Source organism: Calidris pugnax, unplaced genomic scaffold, assembly GCF_001431845.1.
Source record: "Calidris pugnax isolate Ruff unplaced genomic scaffold, ASM143184v1 scaffold269, whole genome shotgun sequence".
In the NCBI taxonomy this organism is placed as follows: domain Eukaryota; kingdom Metazoa; phylum Chordata; class Aves; order Charadriiformes; family Scolopacidae; genus Calidris; species Calidris pugnax.
Genome location: NW_015091347.1, coordinates 1,518,788 through 1,536,594, shown reverse-complemented (window position 1 = coordinate 1,536,594; position 17,807 = coordinate 1,518,788). Strand labels below are relative to the sequence as shown.

General features: G+C 51.7%; 2 protein-coding genes across 11 annotated transcripts in view; one reads left to right on the top strand and one right to left on the bottom strand.

The window, feature by feature from the left end:
* Positions 1-171: 171 nt before the first annotated feature.
* Positions 172-5,950, top strand: SRPRA (SRP receptor alpha subunit). Its single transcript, XM_014961075.1, has 13 exons — positions 172-318; positions 1,319-1,482; positions 1,599-1,759; positions 1,871-2,024; positions 2,456-2,606; positions 2,900-3,006; positions 3,193-3,311; positions 3,586-3,672; positions 3,761-3,933; positions 4,333-4,546; positions 4,625-4,788; positions 4,915-5,013; positions 5,117-5,950. The coding sequence occupies exons 1-13, from the start codon at positions 217-219 to the stop codon at positions 5,243-5,245; spliced, it is 1,824 nt and encodes a 607-aa protein (XP_014816561.1). The 5' UTR covers positions 172-216; the 3' UTR covers positions 5,246-5,950.
* A 605-nt stretch (positions 5,951-6,555) lies between these two features.
* FAM118B (family with sequence similarity 118 member B) overlaps positions 6,556-17,807 on the bottom strand; it is an 11,442-nt gene continuing 190 nt past the window's right edge. The window contains exons 1-8 of one of the 10 annotated variants that reach the window (XM_014961079.1): positions 15,926-17,584; positions 13,330-13,407; positions 10,967-11,219; positions 10,404-10,631; positions 8,999-9,127; positions 7,609-7,894; positions 7,086-7,171; positions 6,556-7,011 (exon numbers count right to left, since the gene is read on the bottom strand). In XM_014961079.1, the coding sequence (XP_014816565.1) occupies positions 7,089-7,171; positions 7,609-7,894; positions 8,999-9,127; positions 10,404-10,631; positions 10,967-11,219; positions 13,330-13,407; positions 15,926-16,086 (1,218 nt within the window). In that variant the 5' untranslated portion in view covers positions 16,087-17,584 and the 3' untranslated portion in view covers positions 6,556-7,011; positions 7,086-7,088. Of the gene's footprint in view, positions 7,012-7,085; positions 7,895-8,998; positions 9,128-10,403; positions 10,632-10,966; positions 11,220-13,329; positions 13,408-14,937; positions 15,624-15,694; positions 15,787-15,925; positions 17,589-17,807 lie in introns of those variants that run through there. The other 9 variants (XM_014961078.1, XM_014961076.1, XM_014961080.1 and 6 more) reach the window with 9 other exon arrangements.

The following is a 17,807-nucleotide window of genomic DNA, read 5'->3' as shown; positions in this document are numbered from 1 at the left end:
CTGTAGGGGAGGGAGCTGTTGGAGACAGGGGCTGTTGGGGGGCTGGAGGCGGGTTGGGGGGGGTCTGTAAGGGGGGCTGGAGCAGCAGCGAGGGGTGCCAGGGGACCTCCAAGAGGTGCTGGGCCACCTACAACAGGTCCTGGCCACCCTTTTTGGGGAGGGGGAAGGTGGCAGGGATTATATGGGTGTCTCCTCGCTGCTGGCGACCCCCTCGCGATGGTTTTTCTCCCCCAGGAGCGAGGGGGCAACAACTCCTTCACCCATGAGGCCCTCACGCTCAAGTACAAACTGGACAACCAGTTTGAGCTGGTGTTTGTGGTGAGTAACCCCCCTCCGGCCCCCAAACCTCCAGGGGGGCTGAAAAACAAGGGTGTCCACTTGTGGCTTAGTTGGAAAAAAACCTTCCCCTAGGGGTGAGGCTTCCCCAAAATCTGCTGGGGGGGCCGTGGCTGCCCTGGCGAGGAGGCTTGGGAAGAGAAGCAGCTCGTGCGTTGATAACGAGAAGGTTTTTTCCTGACGTGGTGTTTTCTTCCGCCTCCACGTGGGCAAACGGGGGCCCGTGGGGCTCAAACATCGGGAAAAAAATCCCATCTGAAAACAGGGAGAACAATTAGGGCTTAAGCAAATAAATGATTTAATTGCGCCAGGTCGTAGCTCCACTCCCAGAACTGGTTTGGCTCTTCCTGGCTGTGGTATTTTGGGGTGAGGTTTTGGGGAAGGCTCCCCCAGAGCTGAGCACCGATCCCGGTGTCACCGCTTCCTCCCCAAGGGAGTGCGGGGACGCGGAGGGTGGATGGAGGTGTCGCTTGGTCACCAGCAGCTTATTGTAATCATCTGCCATGGGATTAAAACTCCTTAAACCCCAACCAGAAGCCGTGCAGGCTGCTACGTCCTAATAGAACTTTCTACTTTCACCAGATCTACTTAACAAAAGCCAAAAATGTGCCAACGTCTTTACTTCAGAGACTATTTTACCGCTCTGCCTTTCAGGTTCCCTTTATCTCTCTAAATCCACACGACATTCCTTGTGTACCTAAAGATAAGCAAAAAAACTTGCGCTGTTCTTTCGCTCTTTCGTGGCTTTGTTGCCATGAAACAGTCACTTCAGGTCGTTTTTATCGGTGTTGCCTTTTAAAGCGAAGCTCAGGGCTGCGCCGTTTGGTTTTTTTATTTTTTTTGAGAGCTCAGGAGGTTGGACTAGGAAATGTAGCCTGAAACCTGCTGAAATGAAAGAGCTCCGTATCAGACAGAGGGGTTGCCAGCTCGATGCTGTGCTTAAATGGGCTGGAAGAGTGATTTCTGCTGTGCTGCTTTGCAGGTGGGGTTTCAGAAGATCCTGACTCTAACCTACGTCGACAAGTTGATAGACGACGTTCATAAGGAGTTCAGGGACAAGTATCGCAATGAGTTCCAGCAGAAAGGCACCCTGGGCCTCCTAAATGGCACCTTTGATTTTAAAGATGACTTCATGCGTCTCCTCCGGTACCACAGCCTGGTTTTTTTTCTCTGGTTTTCATTTAGAGCGGAGATTGACGGGGCGGGCTGGGGGTGGGGGGAGGCAGAGCTGAAATTCAGGCTAACGGGCCACCTCCCCGCAGGGATGCAGAGGAGAGCAGTAAAGTCCGAGCTCCCACGGTGATGAAGACGTTTGAGCAGTCTCTCAAGTCCCAGAAGACTGTCAAGTGTATGATAGAAACCCGAGGGGAGAAACCAAAGGAGAAAGTCAAGAACAAGAAGAACAAAGGTTCCAAAAAAGAGGGTGAGTTGATGGGAGAGAGAGATGGAGGGGAATAAATACTCCCGAGCTCTCCCAGTCCTCTCATAGCACCCAAACGCTGGTCTGAGCACGTGTTGGGACTCTTTCTGTCAGGAATTGAAGCTGTTACAGCGCCTGGTAAAGCATCTGCTGGTGACAAGCAGCCCTCCGCAGCCGGGGAGAAGGAGGAGCTGACCAAGGATGAAATCCTGCAGAAGAACCGGGAGGAATTCTTCAAGAGACACATGAAAGCCGGGGAGAAGTCCAGGTGGGTCATGAGGAGGCTGTTGCTTTGCCTGCGTTTTTTGGTGTCCCTCGGCCTTGGCCGAGTCTCTCCTTCCTGGGAGTCAGCCCTTACTTCCCTGCTTACTGGAGAGAGTGGGAGAGGGTGCACTGGGACTCCTGGAAGGGACATGGAGCCTCCCAGAAACCCAGCGTGTGCCTGGGAGAGGTCCAGACCTCTTTTTGGTGAGGCTTTGCCGCTGCGAGCAAAGGGCAGCGACGCATCGATGCCTGGCTCGGGGTGAAGTGGTCGGATACAGGGTTAAAGTTCAGATAAACTCTGGAGACTCGGAATCAGGCAGGTTTAGCCTTAATTTCTGGGTCATCCCAGCTTTTAATCTTCACACCTTCTAAGGAGGTGGTCGCTGCTGCTTTGCTGCGCTGAACAAAGCACATTTCTGGTCTTTATTTTGACAGATCTCCAAAGCCCGAGGCGCAGAAGGAGAAGGGGAAGAAGCCCCGAGTGTGGGATCTGGGGAACTCTAATGCCAAAGTACTCGATTACAGTAACTCTGCCACCAACGGCAGCGCGGAGGCTTGTCCCGTGGAGGAATTTGACCCTGACATAGTAAGGAAAAATGGGGTCACTCTGCTTTTAGCGGGCTGTTCCGGGATCGGTTGGGCGTTGAGAACCCAGCCTGGTCTCCACGGCTGGCTGAGAAAGTGCTGGAAACAGGGAATGGCAGCGCCCAGCCCCTAAAGCTGCTGCCTAAAAGGATATTGACTCTGGCTCTGGCTCTGCGAACGGCGCCGGGTGGCTGAGCCAAGATCTCTGCCACCGAGGACAGCCCTGGTGGCAGGGACAGGCCACCGTCAGCAGCTGCCTGGTTTCAAGGTGTGTCTTTTCCTCCCTCCTCCCAGGCCCTGGGGGATCGAAATCGTGAGCCCGGCCGCCTCTACGACCTTGAGTACGAAAGCGATGATGAAGCTGAAGAGGAGAAGGTTATTCAGAACCCTTCGAAACCCAGGTAGAGGCTCTTGCAGCCTCCTGCTTGCCACACACTTCTTGATCTCCCTCCCAGTCCAAGCAGTAACACAGTGGGGACAAAATTGGTGTGTTTGGCAGCTGCGTGGTGGGCTCTTCTGTCTGTCTGTTGTGTGCTCTGTGCCACGTGCTCCTCAAACCCAAAGGTAACTCCTCTGCTTCTCCACAGTGCGAAGAAGGGTGGGCTGGGGGGCATGTTTGGCATGCTGAAAGGCCTGGTGGGCTCCAAGAGCTTGACAAGAGAGGACATGGACCCCGTACTGGAGAAGATGAAGGATCACTTGATCGGTATGTCTGGATCTGCCATGAGTGGGTTAGTTTGAAGGGGTTCCCTGCGCTCCGTTGGGTGGGCACCCATGGTTTGGGACATTCTTGCCCACAGGAACCATGGTGGGTTCCTGTCTTGCCTCTGGGGAGCCCTCGACTGCATCGAAAGGGGGGCAAGAGTCTAGTCTGGTGGGGATCCTGCACAAGACTCCATCCTTCCCCTGACACCGATGTCTGGTGTGTGGAACCTCCTCAGCAGTGCTCACTCCCCCCTTCTCTGTCTCTTTTCTCAAAGCAAAAAACGTGGCAGCTGAGATTGCGGTGCAGCTCTGTGAGTCGGTGGCTAAGAAACTGGAAGGGAAGGTGATGGGAACGTTCACCAGTAAGTAGCTGCGTGGTCTCCTGCTTGTGGTTTGGGGCTCAGGAGGGTTCCCCAGGCGTGATGGCTTCTCCTCCCATCTCCTCCCCAGCGGTGACCTCGACGGTGAAGCAGGCCCTGCAGGAAGCTCTCGTGCAGATCCTGCAGCCCCAGCGCCGCGTGGACGTCCTCCGTGATGTCATGGATGCTCAGCGCCATCGCCGACCCTACGTAGTCACTTTCTGTGGCGTCAACGGTGTCGGGAAGTCCACCAACCTGGCCAAGGTAGGACACAGTCCTCCTGTGACCAATGCTGAGGTCGGTCTGCAGCTGCCAATGGGCTTTGTGGTTTTTTTTTTTTTTTTTCTCTTTTAGTTGGAGGCCAGGATGCCTACTGTCTCCTCTGGCTTTTGTACAAGAGGCTTCTTGCATTCCATTGTGGTTTTCCTTCTGGATAAATATGAAGTTGGGAGCTGTGTAACTGGCTGGGTCTGTGTGTGTAGAAACTGGCCGCATGTGGGCCTGATACTTCCATCTGATTCACCAGAACTGTGGTTTGTCTTCAGCTCGTTTAATATGAGGGATTATTTTTTCTTTCTTTGCCTTTAATAAAGTTCTAAGTGGAAAGAGCACATTTTTTTTTTTTTTTTTCCTCTTCTCTTTTTGATCTCTTGCCACCTACAGATCTCCTTCTGGCTCATCGAGAATGGTTTCAGTGTCCTCATCGCCGCCTGCGACACCTTCCGCGCAGGAGCGGTGGAGCAGCTCCGCACCCACACCCGTCGCCTCAACGCCCTGCACCCTCCGGAGAGCCACGGCGGGAGGACCATGGTGCAGCTCTACGAGAAGGGCTACGGCAAGGACGCCGCGGGGATCGCCATGGAGGCCATCTCCTACGGTAGGTGGGAAGCCGGGTGGTGGGAGAGGCTGTTTTGGGGGAGTTATCTCCCTTAACGTGGCCTCTACGGCTCCCCAGCCCGGAACCAGGGCTTCGACGTGGTGCTGGTGGACACGGCGGGCCGCATGCAGGACAACGCTCCTTTGATGACGGCGTTGGCCAAACTCATTGCCGTCAATGCTCCTGACCTGGTGCTGTTCGTTGGGGAAGCTCTGGTGGGAAACGAGGCTGTGGATCAGCTGGTGAGTGTCGAGTCTTTTGTTTCCTCAAAGACTGGGGGGGAGAAAATCCACTTCTGTAGGTTTTACCGGAGATTTGGAGACCAGCAGCACCACAAATGAGTTTCTCTCATCCATTCTCTCCCTCAGGTCAAGTTCAACAAAGCGCTGGCTGATCATTCCATGGCCCAGACGCCGCGCCTCATCGACGGGATTGTCCTCACCAAGTTCGATACCATCGATGACAAGGTAGGGAGGCCGTCGAGACGGCTCCGTGCGGAGCTTCTCGCTGGTGACCGGGAATGGTCGAAGGTGGGATCCGCGGGTTAACAGTGCTCGTTATCCTCGGCAGGTCGGTGCTGCCATCTCCATGACCTACATCACGAGCAAGCCCATCGTTTTTGTCGGTACTGGACAAACTTACTGTGATCTGCGAAGCCTTAACGCCAAGGCCGTGGTCGCAGCGCTCATGAAGGCCTAAAAAAACCCACACAATCCCACCAAATCGCCGCTCGCAGATGTCTGAGAAGAACATGCTTTACCCCGTTACCGACTAGTCTTTCCTGTGTAGTGCAGAACAGAAGGAGGGGACACAGGCGCGAAGGGGTTTGGTTTTTTGGATAAAACCCCATTTTATCCAGCCAAACCCCTTCCCCTGGCTTGCTTCCTTCTGTATCGGCGACGCAGGCTCCCTCCCGGGGAGGCTGAAGCCAGAGCTTTGTATTGTTCTTGCTGCACGGGGTGGGGAGGGCAGCACAAGGACCTGCTGTGCTTTTCAGGGGATTTGAAGGCTTTTTTTTTTTGTTTGTTTTGAGCTGCTTTTGATTTTTAGATGAGTTTAGGGAGGACATGGGAGCGACTTCTGTCAGGGGTGAGCAGGAAAGGCGCTGCTTTGCGGCAGCGCTGGAAGATCTCTTAATGTCACGGCTCGTGGCAGCTCCACCCAAGCTGATCAACCAAAACTGCCCGGGGGGCTGGAGGGGGAGATGCTAAATTGCCTTAAGGTCCCTGTTTCTGTTGTCACCAGAGCAGGGCACCTGGACATGGCACATCTGGGCAGGAGCCGGGGGGCTGTGACAGCTTGGTCCCACAGTGGTGGCTGGATGAGGACGGCACCGTGCTCCTGCCCACAGTGTTATTTGCTAGTAAAAAAGTGAAAAAAAAAAAAAAAAAAACAAAAAAAAAGAAGACTTTCCTGGTTAGCAGATTCAGTTCTGCACCACTGCTATCAATAGAACTCTTGCCATCAGCTTCAATGGGAAAAGAATTATACCCTGTGTTAGCTTTCAGCAATTACATTGACGTTATCAGTGATTTACCAAGTGGTATTTCAAACATGATACCATATGTCAGCTGATACCGAGCAAGTTTGAGTGACAAAGTTCTGATCATAACCACTTGGTTAATAAATATCACAGCTATTGAGCCTCTAGAGCATTTAAACTCTGACAGCTAGGGCATCACAGTAAAAAAAAAAAAAAAAAAACCCAAACAATGAATACTGGAAGATAATGGTGGCTGCTTGCTGCTTTCCTGCCCCCTTTCTCCCCCCTTCGAGTGCCTCTTGATCCCCATCTGAAGTGCTACACTGAATAATACAAAACTCTTACGATGTCTTGTAGCTCTGTATTGCAGATGTGCTCTAGTGCAATAAATTGAATGCTGTCTGCTAAAAGACATAATTTATATAAAATAAACTTCATAATTTGTTCTCCGTGTATAAGTAACTTGCCCCCCCCCCCCAGCCAGGACCTGTTTCTTCGGGCATGTAAATCACACACCAGCCAAAAGTTTTAAGTGACCAGGCCTTTAATACAAGCTTCAACATACAAAATACTGTACAGTATAAAGACAGGACTAGAAAACTAGAGCTTCAAGTAAAAAAAAAAAAAAACCACGCTCAAGTTTCATGTTTTTAATTGAAAGTACAGAATACAAAAAAGCACTAAGTATGAAAGTAGAGGAGGCTGCAGCTCCTGCAGGGGGACCACGCTCCCCAGCTGTGTGCAGCCCTGATAAAAAGAGAGTGACTACGTTAACCCAGGCGTGTGTCTGTCCGGGGGAGCTCTGGCTCCTGCCTGTAGTGTCCGGGCTGTGGGTGCGTGTGGGTGGCAGCGGGATCCCATCCTCCCCGGGACTGGCCTCAAACCACCTGGGACCTCTCTGGGAGCTGCTGGGCTCTGGCTTCAGTCCGTCCTGGGGCCGGGCTGGGACTCAGCTGCTGCATCCTGCGGGAACACAACAGCTCTGCAAAACCCACCTGGGCTCCCGGGGAGTCCCAACGGGGCTGGAAAGGGCGAAGCTGCTCGGGGGAGTCTTACCTTTCATGTTGGCAGCGGAGCCATTGAGCTGTTGTCCCTCCTTGGGCACACCTGGGAGAGAGCAAGGAGCGGCTGGAAGGGCAGCCCTGCAGGGACAGGTTTTCCAGGCTGGATTTTACCCTCCAAACGCATCCCAGCGAGGCTCCGGCGACCCAACTCGCTTCTTTTCCCCATTTGTATGATTTATTAGCAAGTTCTCTTGTGTGTTACAGCATGAAAATCAGCGAGACTGGAGTACCCTTTCATTTGAAAGGGAACAACCAACTGCAGCTGCCAGATAGCGTGTGGGAAGCAGCAAAGCTGTTTAAACTATAAGAACAGACAGTGGTTTCGTAAAAGTAAACCCCAAATTCAGCTACGCTTGCAGACAATTTTTCTGGGGCAACAAAAAAGAAAAGCTTAAGGAATAACACAGCATAGAGAACAGGGGCTGTTAATGCTGCCCACACTCCAAAGGCCAGGGTGACAGTCAGGAACCGTGTTGTGTGTGACAGGATCCCTGCACAGCCCACAACCCCCGTACCTGCTCGACCCCGCGTGGCGATCTCGCTCGTCAGCCTCTCGAAGTACTCGGGCAGGTCAGCGTATTCATCTCCGTAGGAAATCACTTTAATCCCTTTGTCCAGCATGTTCTCGCGGAGCTTCTTAAATTCATCCACGTCTCCCCTCCGTACGAGCATGAAGTGCTCCAGGTCTGACTTGTGCTTCACAGCCTCTAAAAACAGGGCCTGAAACGTGGTGTCATCAACAGTCCAACCACAGCCCAAGAACAGGAATGACTTATTTTCATACAGCTTCTGAATCTCCCGCTTTAAAAAAGGGAAAGATGTTCTTAGTCAAGGCCAGCTTTACCTTCACACGGCACAAGAGACAGCATCTGCCTCATCCCTGATGAGACTCGGAGTGTCATCATTCAACCATCCTCAACACAAGGTGCTGAGGTGGCTTTGCAGCTCGGTGGGAGTGTCCACCTGCTGGAGGGCAGGAAGGCTCTGCAGAAGGACCTGGGCCAAGGACGATGGTGTGAGGTTCAACAAGGCCACGTGCCAGGTCCTGCACTTGGGTCACACCAACCCCATGAACGCTCCGGGCTGGGGGAAGAGTGGCTGGAGCTGCCCAGTGGTTGGTTGACAGCTGGCTGAATATGAGCCAGCAGCATGCCCAGGTGGCCACCAGCATCCTGGCCTGTACCAGGACCAGTGTGGCCAGCAGGACTGAGGCAGTGACTGTCCCCCTGTACTGGGCACACCTCAGGGGCTGTGTTCAGTTTTGGGCCCCTCATGACAGGAAAGACATTGCGGTGCTGGAGCAGGTCCAGAGAAGGGCAATGGAACTGGTGAGGGGTCTGGAGACTGAGAAGGGTCTGGAGAACTTCTGAGGGAACTGGGGGTGTTCAGCCTGGAGAAAAGGAGGCTGAGAGGAGACCACCTCACTCTCTCCAACTCCCTGAAAGGAGGGTGTAGCCAGGGGGGGATTGGTCTCTTCTCCCAAGTCACAGGTGATGCAACAAGAGGAAACAGCCTCAAGTTGTGCCAGGGGAGGTTTAGGATGGATATTAGGGAAAATTTCTTCACTGAAAAGGTTATCAAACATTGGAAGAGGCTGCCCAGGGCAGTGGTGGAGTCGCCATCCCTGGAGGAATTTAAGACATGGTACTGAGGGACATGGGTTAGTGGTGGTTTTGGGAGCACAAGGTTGATGGTTGAACTTGATGACCTTAAAGGTCCCTTCCAACCTCGGTAATTCTATGCTTCTAGAGAATCCACCTCTCCTATTGCACAAAATTAAGGGCTCTCCCACCACCCTGAGTCTTTAAACTCAGCTGAGTCAGTGCCCAGTTAACACAGGGGTTGGAGGGCTGCGGGAGATGTATGCACCCAGCGTAGGGGTCCCCAGAGCATGCCCTGCCTCACCATGACCTCCGTGTTGCGCAGCACGTTCTGGTAGCCGGCCGGGTGGAGCACGATGCCGCTGGGGTTGGTGTACACGCCGTGGATGTGCAGGACGCTCAGCTTCCTCTTCTCCTGTGCCCACTCCAGCACCTGCACAAAACAAACCCCTCCAGAAACGTCAGCGAGTGCAGCACGCCAGCGTCTGTGGTGCTCCTCAAAACACCGTGGTGGGGAAGCGCTTTAAAGAGGCAGCTTCTTCCTCATGTTCCATCTGATCTCCTCAAGAGGTCATGAGTCCACCAGCCTCTACACCGCGGCTACAGCCTACGGCGCTTGTTGGGGTCAGCACTTCAGCTGAACGGCGCATGCGATGGGGAAAGACTAAATCAACACAGCAGACCCAGCAGAATAAAGAGAAAAAACCCTATACAAATTACGTCAGCATGTTTCTCAAGCCTAGAAAGTTTTATTTCTTGGCCCCTCTAGGCTCTGAGAAGATCTGAGGAAGCTCAACAGCTGACCCTCATTTCAGAAAGCCATTTCCGAGGCTCTCAGTTTCCTCCTGCAGACCTTAGCTCATTTAAGCTTGCAATAATTAGAATGCTTACTTGTAACACTGTAAGCACATCTTGCAGCCACGCAGATTAAGAGGTCATGCAGGAAACGTGAAGCACAGAAATGACTGGGAATGGAAAGAGACCTGCGTGTGGTGTGTGTTTAACGAGCAAACAGAAGGACGAGATGGTCTCCACCAGTGCAAGCCAGGGTGGAAAGAGGAGGTGGGCAGATGGTGAGGAGCTCAGGGTTTCACCGTCTGATTTTCTGCCCGCCTGCGGCAGGAGGAGGGAAGCTTGTGTGAAGCCAGCAGCTGTGAATCCCACAGTGTGGCAGAAGAAACCAGAGCAGGTGAGGAACCCAGCAGGAGCCACCCAGCCCTTTCAGAAAGAGGGAACGGAGCACGGGGGAAGCCTCGAAGGCCACAGCCCCGAAAACGCTCTGTCACAAAAAAAGCACTCCGCAGCACGTTATAAAAATAGAAAAGTCAGCTTTGTGTCTCACACAGTTTCCTGTGTTGGTTAAAAACATCACCCCATGCCTTATGTGGAAGCAGGGCTCGCAGTACTTCAGCAAGGCCGAGCCAGAGGTTTCAAGGACAGAGATCAAAGAAATACCAGGCTTAAGGGCTCCTCCTGAGCGATGGATGCCAGCCAGCAAGCACAGCACTTCAGAAACCAGCATCCGTCTCTGCGCCTCTGCTCACTGCCCCACATGGTCAGAGCTTCTGCCTGGAGTTTGTCTAATGTCATTTAAATTACTACGAACGGCGCATTCCCCTTACATGGGCATGAGGGCACATCCCCCAGCTGCCGCTCTCCCAGCTCAGCCCTGACATTTCAACAACAACAAAAAAATCATCATCGTTTACCTTCTTTTCATCAGTCAGGTCAAGAGACTCCAGGTGCTTCCCCTGGTGTGCTGCGTACAGTTCCAGCAGGTTATCGAAGTTTGTGGTTAACACCAGTGCCCCGTTTTCCATCAAGTGAAGCACAGACTGAAGCAGCTGCTTCCCAGAATCTTCCATTTTAGATTCCAGGTCATCAAACACCTCGTATAAACAGTCTTTGAAAAAGGTTGAGCGAACGTTGCTTGTGCGCTGAGAAGGGGAGGGAGATGAGGATCAGCCGGGCTTCTTTTAACGCTTCACGCTAAACGACTCGATGCAAAACCACCCACGTATTTCTCAAAGACCTGGGCAAAGCTGTGGGTGCTCACAAAGCAAACACCGAGCACTAAGTGGGCACTCCCCCCACCCCAGCATACTCCCAGTGAAATACCCAAAAGCTGGTGTCCCTGGCTAAATTGTCTCAGGAACCTGGCACTTGGGATTCCTTGTAGGTAGAGGCATTGAGGGAGAACCAAGCTTGGCTATTTCTGAATGCTCAGGGCAGGGTACCCAATATTTCCGTGCGGTGCTACGAGCACACTCACCGGAGACAGCTTCTGGATGAGGTCGTGGGCAACATGAACCAAGTTCTTGTCTTCGTGGAGACACTTTTGAAACCGTTTGCTCTCTTCATCTTCCAGGAGATCAAAGTCAATAGCAGCATCCAATAGGGCCTGGATTAACCCTTTCCAAGACTTCAGCGCCGGGACCTGGGGAGCAACTGCTGCACTGATTCCTGTCCCAATCACCAAAACCAGTTCCCGAGGCTTCTTGGTTTTGAGGCTTGGCAAGAGCTTCCTGCAAGAGGAGAAAGTAGCCCAGCTGGGACCATCATTGATGGAAGGGTGTCCCGGGTGGTGTGGCACATGCAGACTGATGACAAGGGAGGTACCCTCTGCCTACATTTTGAATCAACACGTCCATTAGGGTCCTCTGATGAACAGAGGATGGGAGGAGCAGCTCGGTATCCTTTAAAGAGAGGGATCAGCATCACAAATGCCCACAATGACAAGGTAGGTCATTAAAACACATTTGACAATCGAGACCGTTACTGGGGGTAGTCAATACCGCCGAGGAATACTTCCAAAGTGAAACTAATTCAATTAAAATTTGGAATAAGGAAGGTCTTGTTAATAAAAGTGACGTGGAAGCTTGTAGAAAGGCTGGGGAGAGTGGAAAAGGTGTGGTGAGCACTATGGATGATGTTACCAACGGCTGTAGAGACACACACACACACACACTCGATATCGACAGCACGTATCGGACCCCCCCCACAGGGAGAAAACACCACCATGACTGCTTCTGGTTTAAATAAGGTGCCGATTTGGGGTCTGAAGACAGCAGCCCCATTTATCCCAGCACAAAAGGAAGGAAGCAAAGACTTCCTTCCAGCTCTGCCCTGGAGAGGACCTTCCCACCCTCCAGCCCCTCTTTGCTGAGAAAACCAGTGGGACCAAAAATCCCTTCCCTGCAACGTAAGCAGGATGCTCGAGACCCATCTTTTGGAAGCCGAGAGGGCAGGAGGAAGAGTCTCACGCAAGAGCTGTGTGGCTATGTTCTCCTCCCTCCTCCTCCTCCCCTCTGCCTTGTTTTCCTGGCTTTACACCTGCACAGTGCTTTTAAATTTTATATTTAGCATTTATGAAGTAGGTGTGCTTCTCCCCATTGGGCCTCGCCTGGTTGTGAAGCTGCTTTTCTGAAGCAGGGGACCGGCTGCAGCTTCCCAGAGGATGGAAGCAGCAGCCCAGGGAGGCAGCTCATTTGGAAGGAATGTTTTTTATCTGCAAACGTGGTATTTAGTGAGAAGGGGAAAGGAAACCGACACCACACAGGCAAAGCTTTGCCTTCCCTCTGCTATTGCCTAGGAAAACACATGAGTTAACCCTTTTCTTTAAGAGGTCTTCACTGTTAGTGGCAATAAATGGGTTTTAATTTTGGGACTGCAAGCCTCACTTGCAAAGAATAAGGTAGTGCTTATGCCAATGAGCTGGAATAAAAACACAACCAGAAACCTGGGGACTGAAATCCAAAAGAATAACAAATACACAAGTCTTAACGTCCCGTGTGACAGCTCTGAAAGAGGCATTCTGTTCCCATGCTGATAAATACACCTGTTTCTACCCTGATATCCTGAGCAAGTTAAAAATAATCTCCCAGCCGCTTTTCTGCTCATTCCACGGTCACTGGACAAACCTTGACAGCAGGGCTCCCTCCCAGAAACTATTCTGCAGACCTCAACAACTCATAAATAAATCAGATTAGTGGAAGACAACTCCCCAGAAGAATTAGCTGCCTGTTTGCAGACGGTGATGCCTTAACTCCTGAACCCATGCTATCGCAGCAGCCACAGTGCCAGCCCTGGATGGAAAGAAGGGTGGGTATGTCCCGTTAGTGTCATGCTCAGCTTGGAGAACTGTTAAGACGACCTGCTAATTAGTATGGGCAGTCTCTAGAGTGGAATTATTTAGCCTTGACATGCAGCAAAATCATACTAATTTGAGTAATTGCCTGTCCTCCCGGGAACCGGCGTCCAACCCGCGCAAAGCACAACCACCGCGTCTGCCGTGACCCCAATGTGTGGACAGGACCTGAGCCAGGGGCCACACCGACCGAAACCACAGAGACAGTACAGGAAAAACCAGCTTTCTCTGCAGCCGTGCAGCCTGGCTTAGGGGTTAAAAAAACCACACTGCAACAAAGGACGTTCTGGGCGTTAAGGTCTTTTTTTCCAGGCACCTCAGGAAAATGCTAGTTACAGGGCACAGCTAGAGACAGCGCGCTTTCCTTGGATCAGCAGCCGAAACGACTGCCGGGGTTCGGTGCCAAGTGTCACGCTCTTTAAAGAAGAACGCACGGTTAGGGAAAAGCTCTTATTAGAAGAAATTCACTGGAGTATGATTAAATTTACCTGGGCTTTTTTGCAGGTGGCATTCCATCTTCCAACAATGTTTCTTTACCCAGGCTGAGCGTAGAAGCCATCCAGTTTCTATAGTAGACAAATCACCACAAGCAAAGTCACTACATATATGCAACAGGACGTGGAACAGACCACAGGTTTTTGTCAAGCCAGCTTTTCCCTGGCGGATAAACACCGGGGTTTGTTATCTTTATGAGATCACCTTCGGGCTGAGAATTGCACTTTTTTTAGGTTTCTGAACTTTGCCCCGCAGCTCTCACACACATCCTTAACTTCCCTCACAACGAAGCTCAATAAAATCACAGGGCTGTTTTGCACAAAAGCGGGCTGCAGTCGCCACTGCCTGCCCACTTCCTTTCACCTCAGCTGGTCATCTTCTTGCCTGTGAGCCTGTACCCCGGAACAGGCGCTCCCTTCTTCCAAGACGATGCCTTGTTGGCAAATTTAGGGAAGGAAGACAAAAAGATTTCTGTTGGCTACAAAAAGCCACCAAGAGCATTTCATTCTCTGGTGATGAGAGAAGGATTACCCAGCCCGCCATACGGCTACACGCCGTGGGATATGACCTTGAAGGAAGTTTTATGTCTGAGAAGTCTATCAACAGCCCATGACATAAACCACCACAGGTCTGCCAGCACACGGTCCTCTCCCACTCTGCTTCTCCAAAATAAGACAATTAAAAGGGAAAGAAAGCAGACAGAGCTATTCACCCGTATCCATTTTTCCTTGCCAATTGTGAGAAGAGTCCAGCAAAAATTCTGCTAGGCAGGCTTTTGCCAAAATGAAACGCTGTGTAAGAGCTGCTGGCCCAAAATCAGAGGTTTTTTTTTACAGGTTTCAGAGCCTCGGTGACATCTCAGCATTTGTCCTACAGACGGGATGCCTGCGATTCACTGCAGCAAAGCAGCAGCACTGGCAGGTGAGACTTTTACAGGTATGAAACCTCAGCTGTGCTGCAAACCTTGGCAGGGATCATTGAAGAAAGAGTCCCAATAATCTACCTAACTGTCAGCTTTGAATGCTGGCTGATGAAAACAGAGCACACCAGCTCCCGCAGACACTCAGATACAGTCTGCCTACCAGCCTTTCGTTTCTGAGCACTACTGAAAACTTTCTATTTATCATCGCAATAATAATATATTATTATAATATTAATATTACAACACCTCAGAGAGCTGCTCTTCACACCCTGTCTCCCGAAACACCACTCAGCCCATGCTGCCCATCACCTACAATAACCAGATTTTTATTTTACTGTAGAGCCTGGATTTTGGGGGAAAGTTTCAAATGCATTTTGCTCCCGCCAACTGCTCGCACATCCCGGTTTTACACCCTCCACCCTTGCACAAAAGGGCCCTGAGCCTCCTCCATCGCACATCCTTTTCAACGTTGTACCCTGTGTTTTCTCAACACACCACCGAACCCAACAGCACTTCGATGTTGCTGTGACAACGAACCCCCACAGCCTCATGCCCCCCCAAAATGCCTACAAGCATGGGGTGAACCATTTTGGGGAGTTAAACTGCTGGAAAAACCCCCACTCCTCAGAAGGGGTGTCTCTTGGGGAGACAGTCAGTCAGGCAGTAACATCAAACTCACCCTGAGTGAACACAGCCAAGAACAGTCCGGATGGAAAACAAGGCGGGGGGAATGAAAACCCTCTTTTTTCTCTTTTCAGTAGGGTAAGATCTCTCTTTTTGGATTAGCTGATTCTTTTGGAAGAAAGGGCTACTTCCACAAAGCCAGCCAAATTTTAATTAACGGTGCAAAGACACTTGCGATGAGCTAGGGACTAAAGCATGTAACCTTCGTTAACTGGAATACGTAAGAAGTTGTTTGTGTAAAGCAACGCACTCAACTCCCGCTGCTGCCCAGATCTGCCCTCAACTCCCCCCAAGGCACCTCACAGCCCAAGGTCAAACCTTCCCCGCTTTCTCCACCGGCTTCGTTTACGGATCTAATTTAAGTTTATATTAGCTTCAGGTTGCGAATTATCAGTTAAGTCTCAAACATCAAGCCTGTTTATAAACTGCTCCCTAGGCCTTTCTGGGTTTTGCCTGTTCACCTGCCCAAGCACTGCTCCTCTTCGCATCCCTCTGAACAGCAGAAATGGAGCCATCAATTCCATTTTCAAGTGCCTCTCAAGACAAAAGTGCCTCTAAAGCACTAAGGACATTTCAAAAGTCATTCTGAACTTAGGAAAAAACACCTTCTACAAATACAGTTATCAAGAAATGGTTGTCTAATATCATGAACTTCAACCTTCATTTCTATTTAACGCCAAAAAGGAAAAAAACAACAAAAATCAGAAATAATGTCATCATAAATAATTCCATCTCAAAAATAAAGTGCTTACTTCTCTTAAATCTTGGAGATTCAGCCAAGGAATGTAAACCTCCAGATTTTAGGCGCGGGGAGGTGGTCTGCTCTCCAGGGGGACAGATCACACTGTCACGGGGGATGAAATGGCATCAACTCAGGGCACGGCACCACCACCACAGGGAAAAGAGCACCGAGGGAACCCTGCCGTACCGGGCCATGCCGGGAACGCGGGTGCCGTGACGGAGAGGGAGCAACAGCCACTCACAAGATAAGAAGCGTCGCTGCAGTCTGCCTCTTCGAGATGTCAGGAACTTTCCAGCTATTCAGACTGCAGGGAGCCTGAGAGAGCATAAACATCAAGCTCCGCGGGTTCTTGGCTCGGCTGCCCCATTCTCCTGTCACAGCATGGTCTCTCATCACCTTCATTAGCTGCACTAAGCCTCTAGAGTCCCTGCAGCGTTCTGCTTCCCATAAGAAATCACTTAATTTATCCTAAAGCCCTTGAGGTACAGATTTCAGCAAGGAATCATTATCTTTAAACGATGCCCAACCTGCCAACGCTGAATAAACCTAACCACAGCAACTCCATATGCAACATAAAGAAGGCACATCCAGCTGCACAAACGCCCGAACTACAAAGATGTATCCCAGCTAAAACCAAACGCCTACACAAAGCAGATGCCAGATTAATGCTGAGGCTCACAGAGAGTATATAGTTACAAAAACCTTGCCATAGCTCTACAAAACACGACTACACTGCTCAGTCAACGTCAGACCTCAGCCTCTGCAGAGCCAACCCAGGAAATTTCGATGTTTTCTCTACCAAAGGAGATGGGGATGTCACTGTGGACGCCCTTTGACTGCCTCCATGCTCAGAAGCTAAGTAAAGCTACACCTGAACGTTTAAGGTTTAAAGAAAGTAAAAATTGCACACGTCCAGCTCAATGCTGGGAGAGGGGCTCCTCTGGAACAGCCCCCTCAAATTAAATAAAGAAGCAAGTACAAATCAATTGCCCATTGATAATTTTTAGCTTCTTTGAGTGCTGAGAAGAACGACCACCAGTGGGGGCAAAATTCAGATCTCCTTTTTAAATGAAGCTTCTTTAAGATGTCGGGATAAGACAAACATTACATTTCGGTTTAAAACCCACTATGTATCTGCTAGAAGAATCCAAAAGGAGGTTAATGAGTCGTCCCTGGCTAATTCCCAAGCTCTGTCCCTCCACGTGGGAGCCGCAATTGGAGCAGGCCTGCACCGGCGTCGCAAAACCGCCCTGGAAAGGGACAGACTTCAGTGATAACGGGGTGGCGCAAGGAAAACGAGCCTCGCGCCGGCGTTACCAACACAAGATTTAGCCTCCTCGGATGCGAGTTAAAATAAATCAGAGGTTTTTATTCAACACTGCGATTCTCCACGCGCTGCAGGCTCCTCCCGGCTTTGTGAATAGCGGGAGGGAGCGACACAGGGAAGGCTGAGGAAGGGAGAGTTCTGCATCCCCACAAACTCCCTCGGGAGTCTGCCTCGCCTGACAGCCACCAGGCTGCCTTCAGTCCGCCCAAATTAAACCCCAGCAGAGGAGGCTGCGGGACGGCCCACAGGCAGGAGCAGGGCTGACTTTCCAAGAGCTTTTTGGAAAGCAAAGCGGGCCGGACATGCTACTGGGGATGTGGTGCGGGGGTGACACCTTCAGGGATGCCTGGGGCCTCCAGGCCTTACCTCTCCTTCCCGCTGCTCCCCCTACTCGCCCCCCTCTCACGCTAAACCTGAAGGAAAAGCAAGAACGTGATATTTCAAAAGGCAGCTGGGAGGCCGAGGGGGTAAAAACGCCCGAGAAAACGGCTTTTTAAGAAAGAAGCGGCCTCACAGAGCGGCGCCGCTGAGGGGAGGCTGGGCCTCAGCACCCCCAGCCGCCTCTCGGGCTCACCCCCAGCCCTCTCGCCGCCTCTCGGCCTGACCCCCGGCCCCCTCGCCCCCCAGGCAGCCCCACACAGCCCCCTCCACGCAGGCGGAGCGCCCGCCGACATGGCGGCCCCTCGGCGCTCCCTCACGGCGGCCAGGGGCTGCGCGCGACCCCGGCCCGCCGTCACCATGGCAACGCGCCCCTCTCCTCTCTCCTCCCTCCCCCCCCCCCCCGCCACCCGCCCCC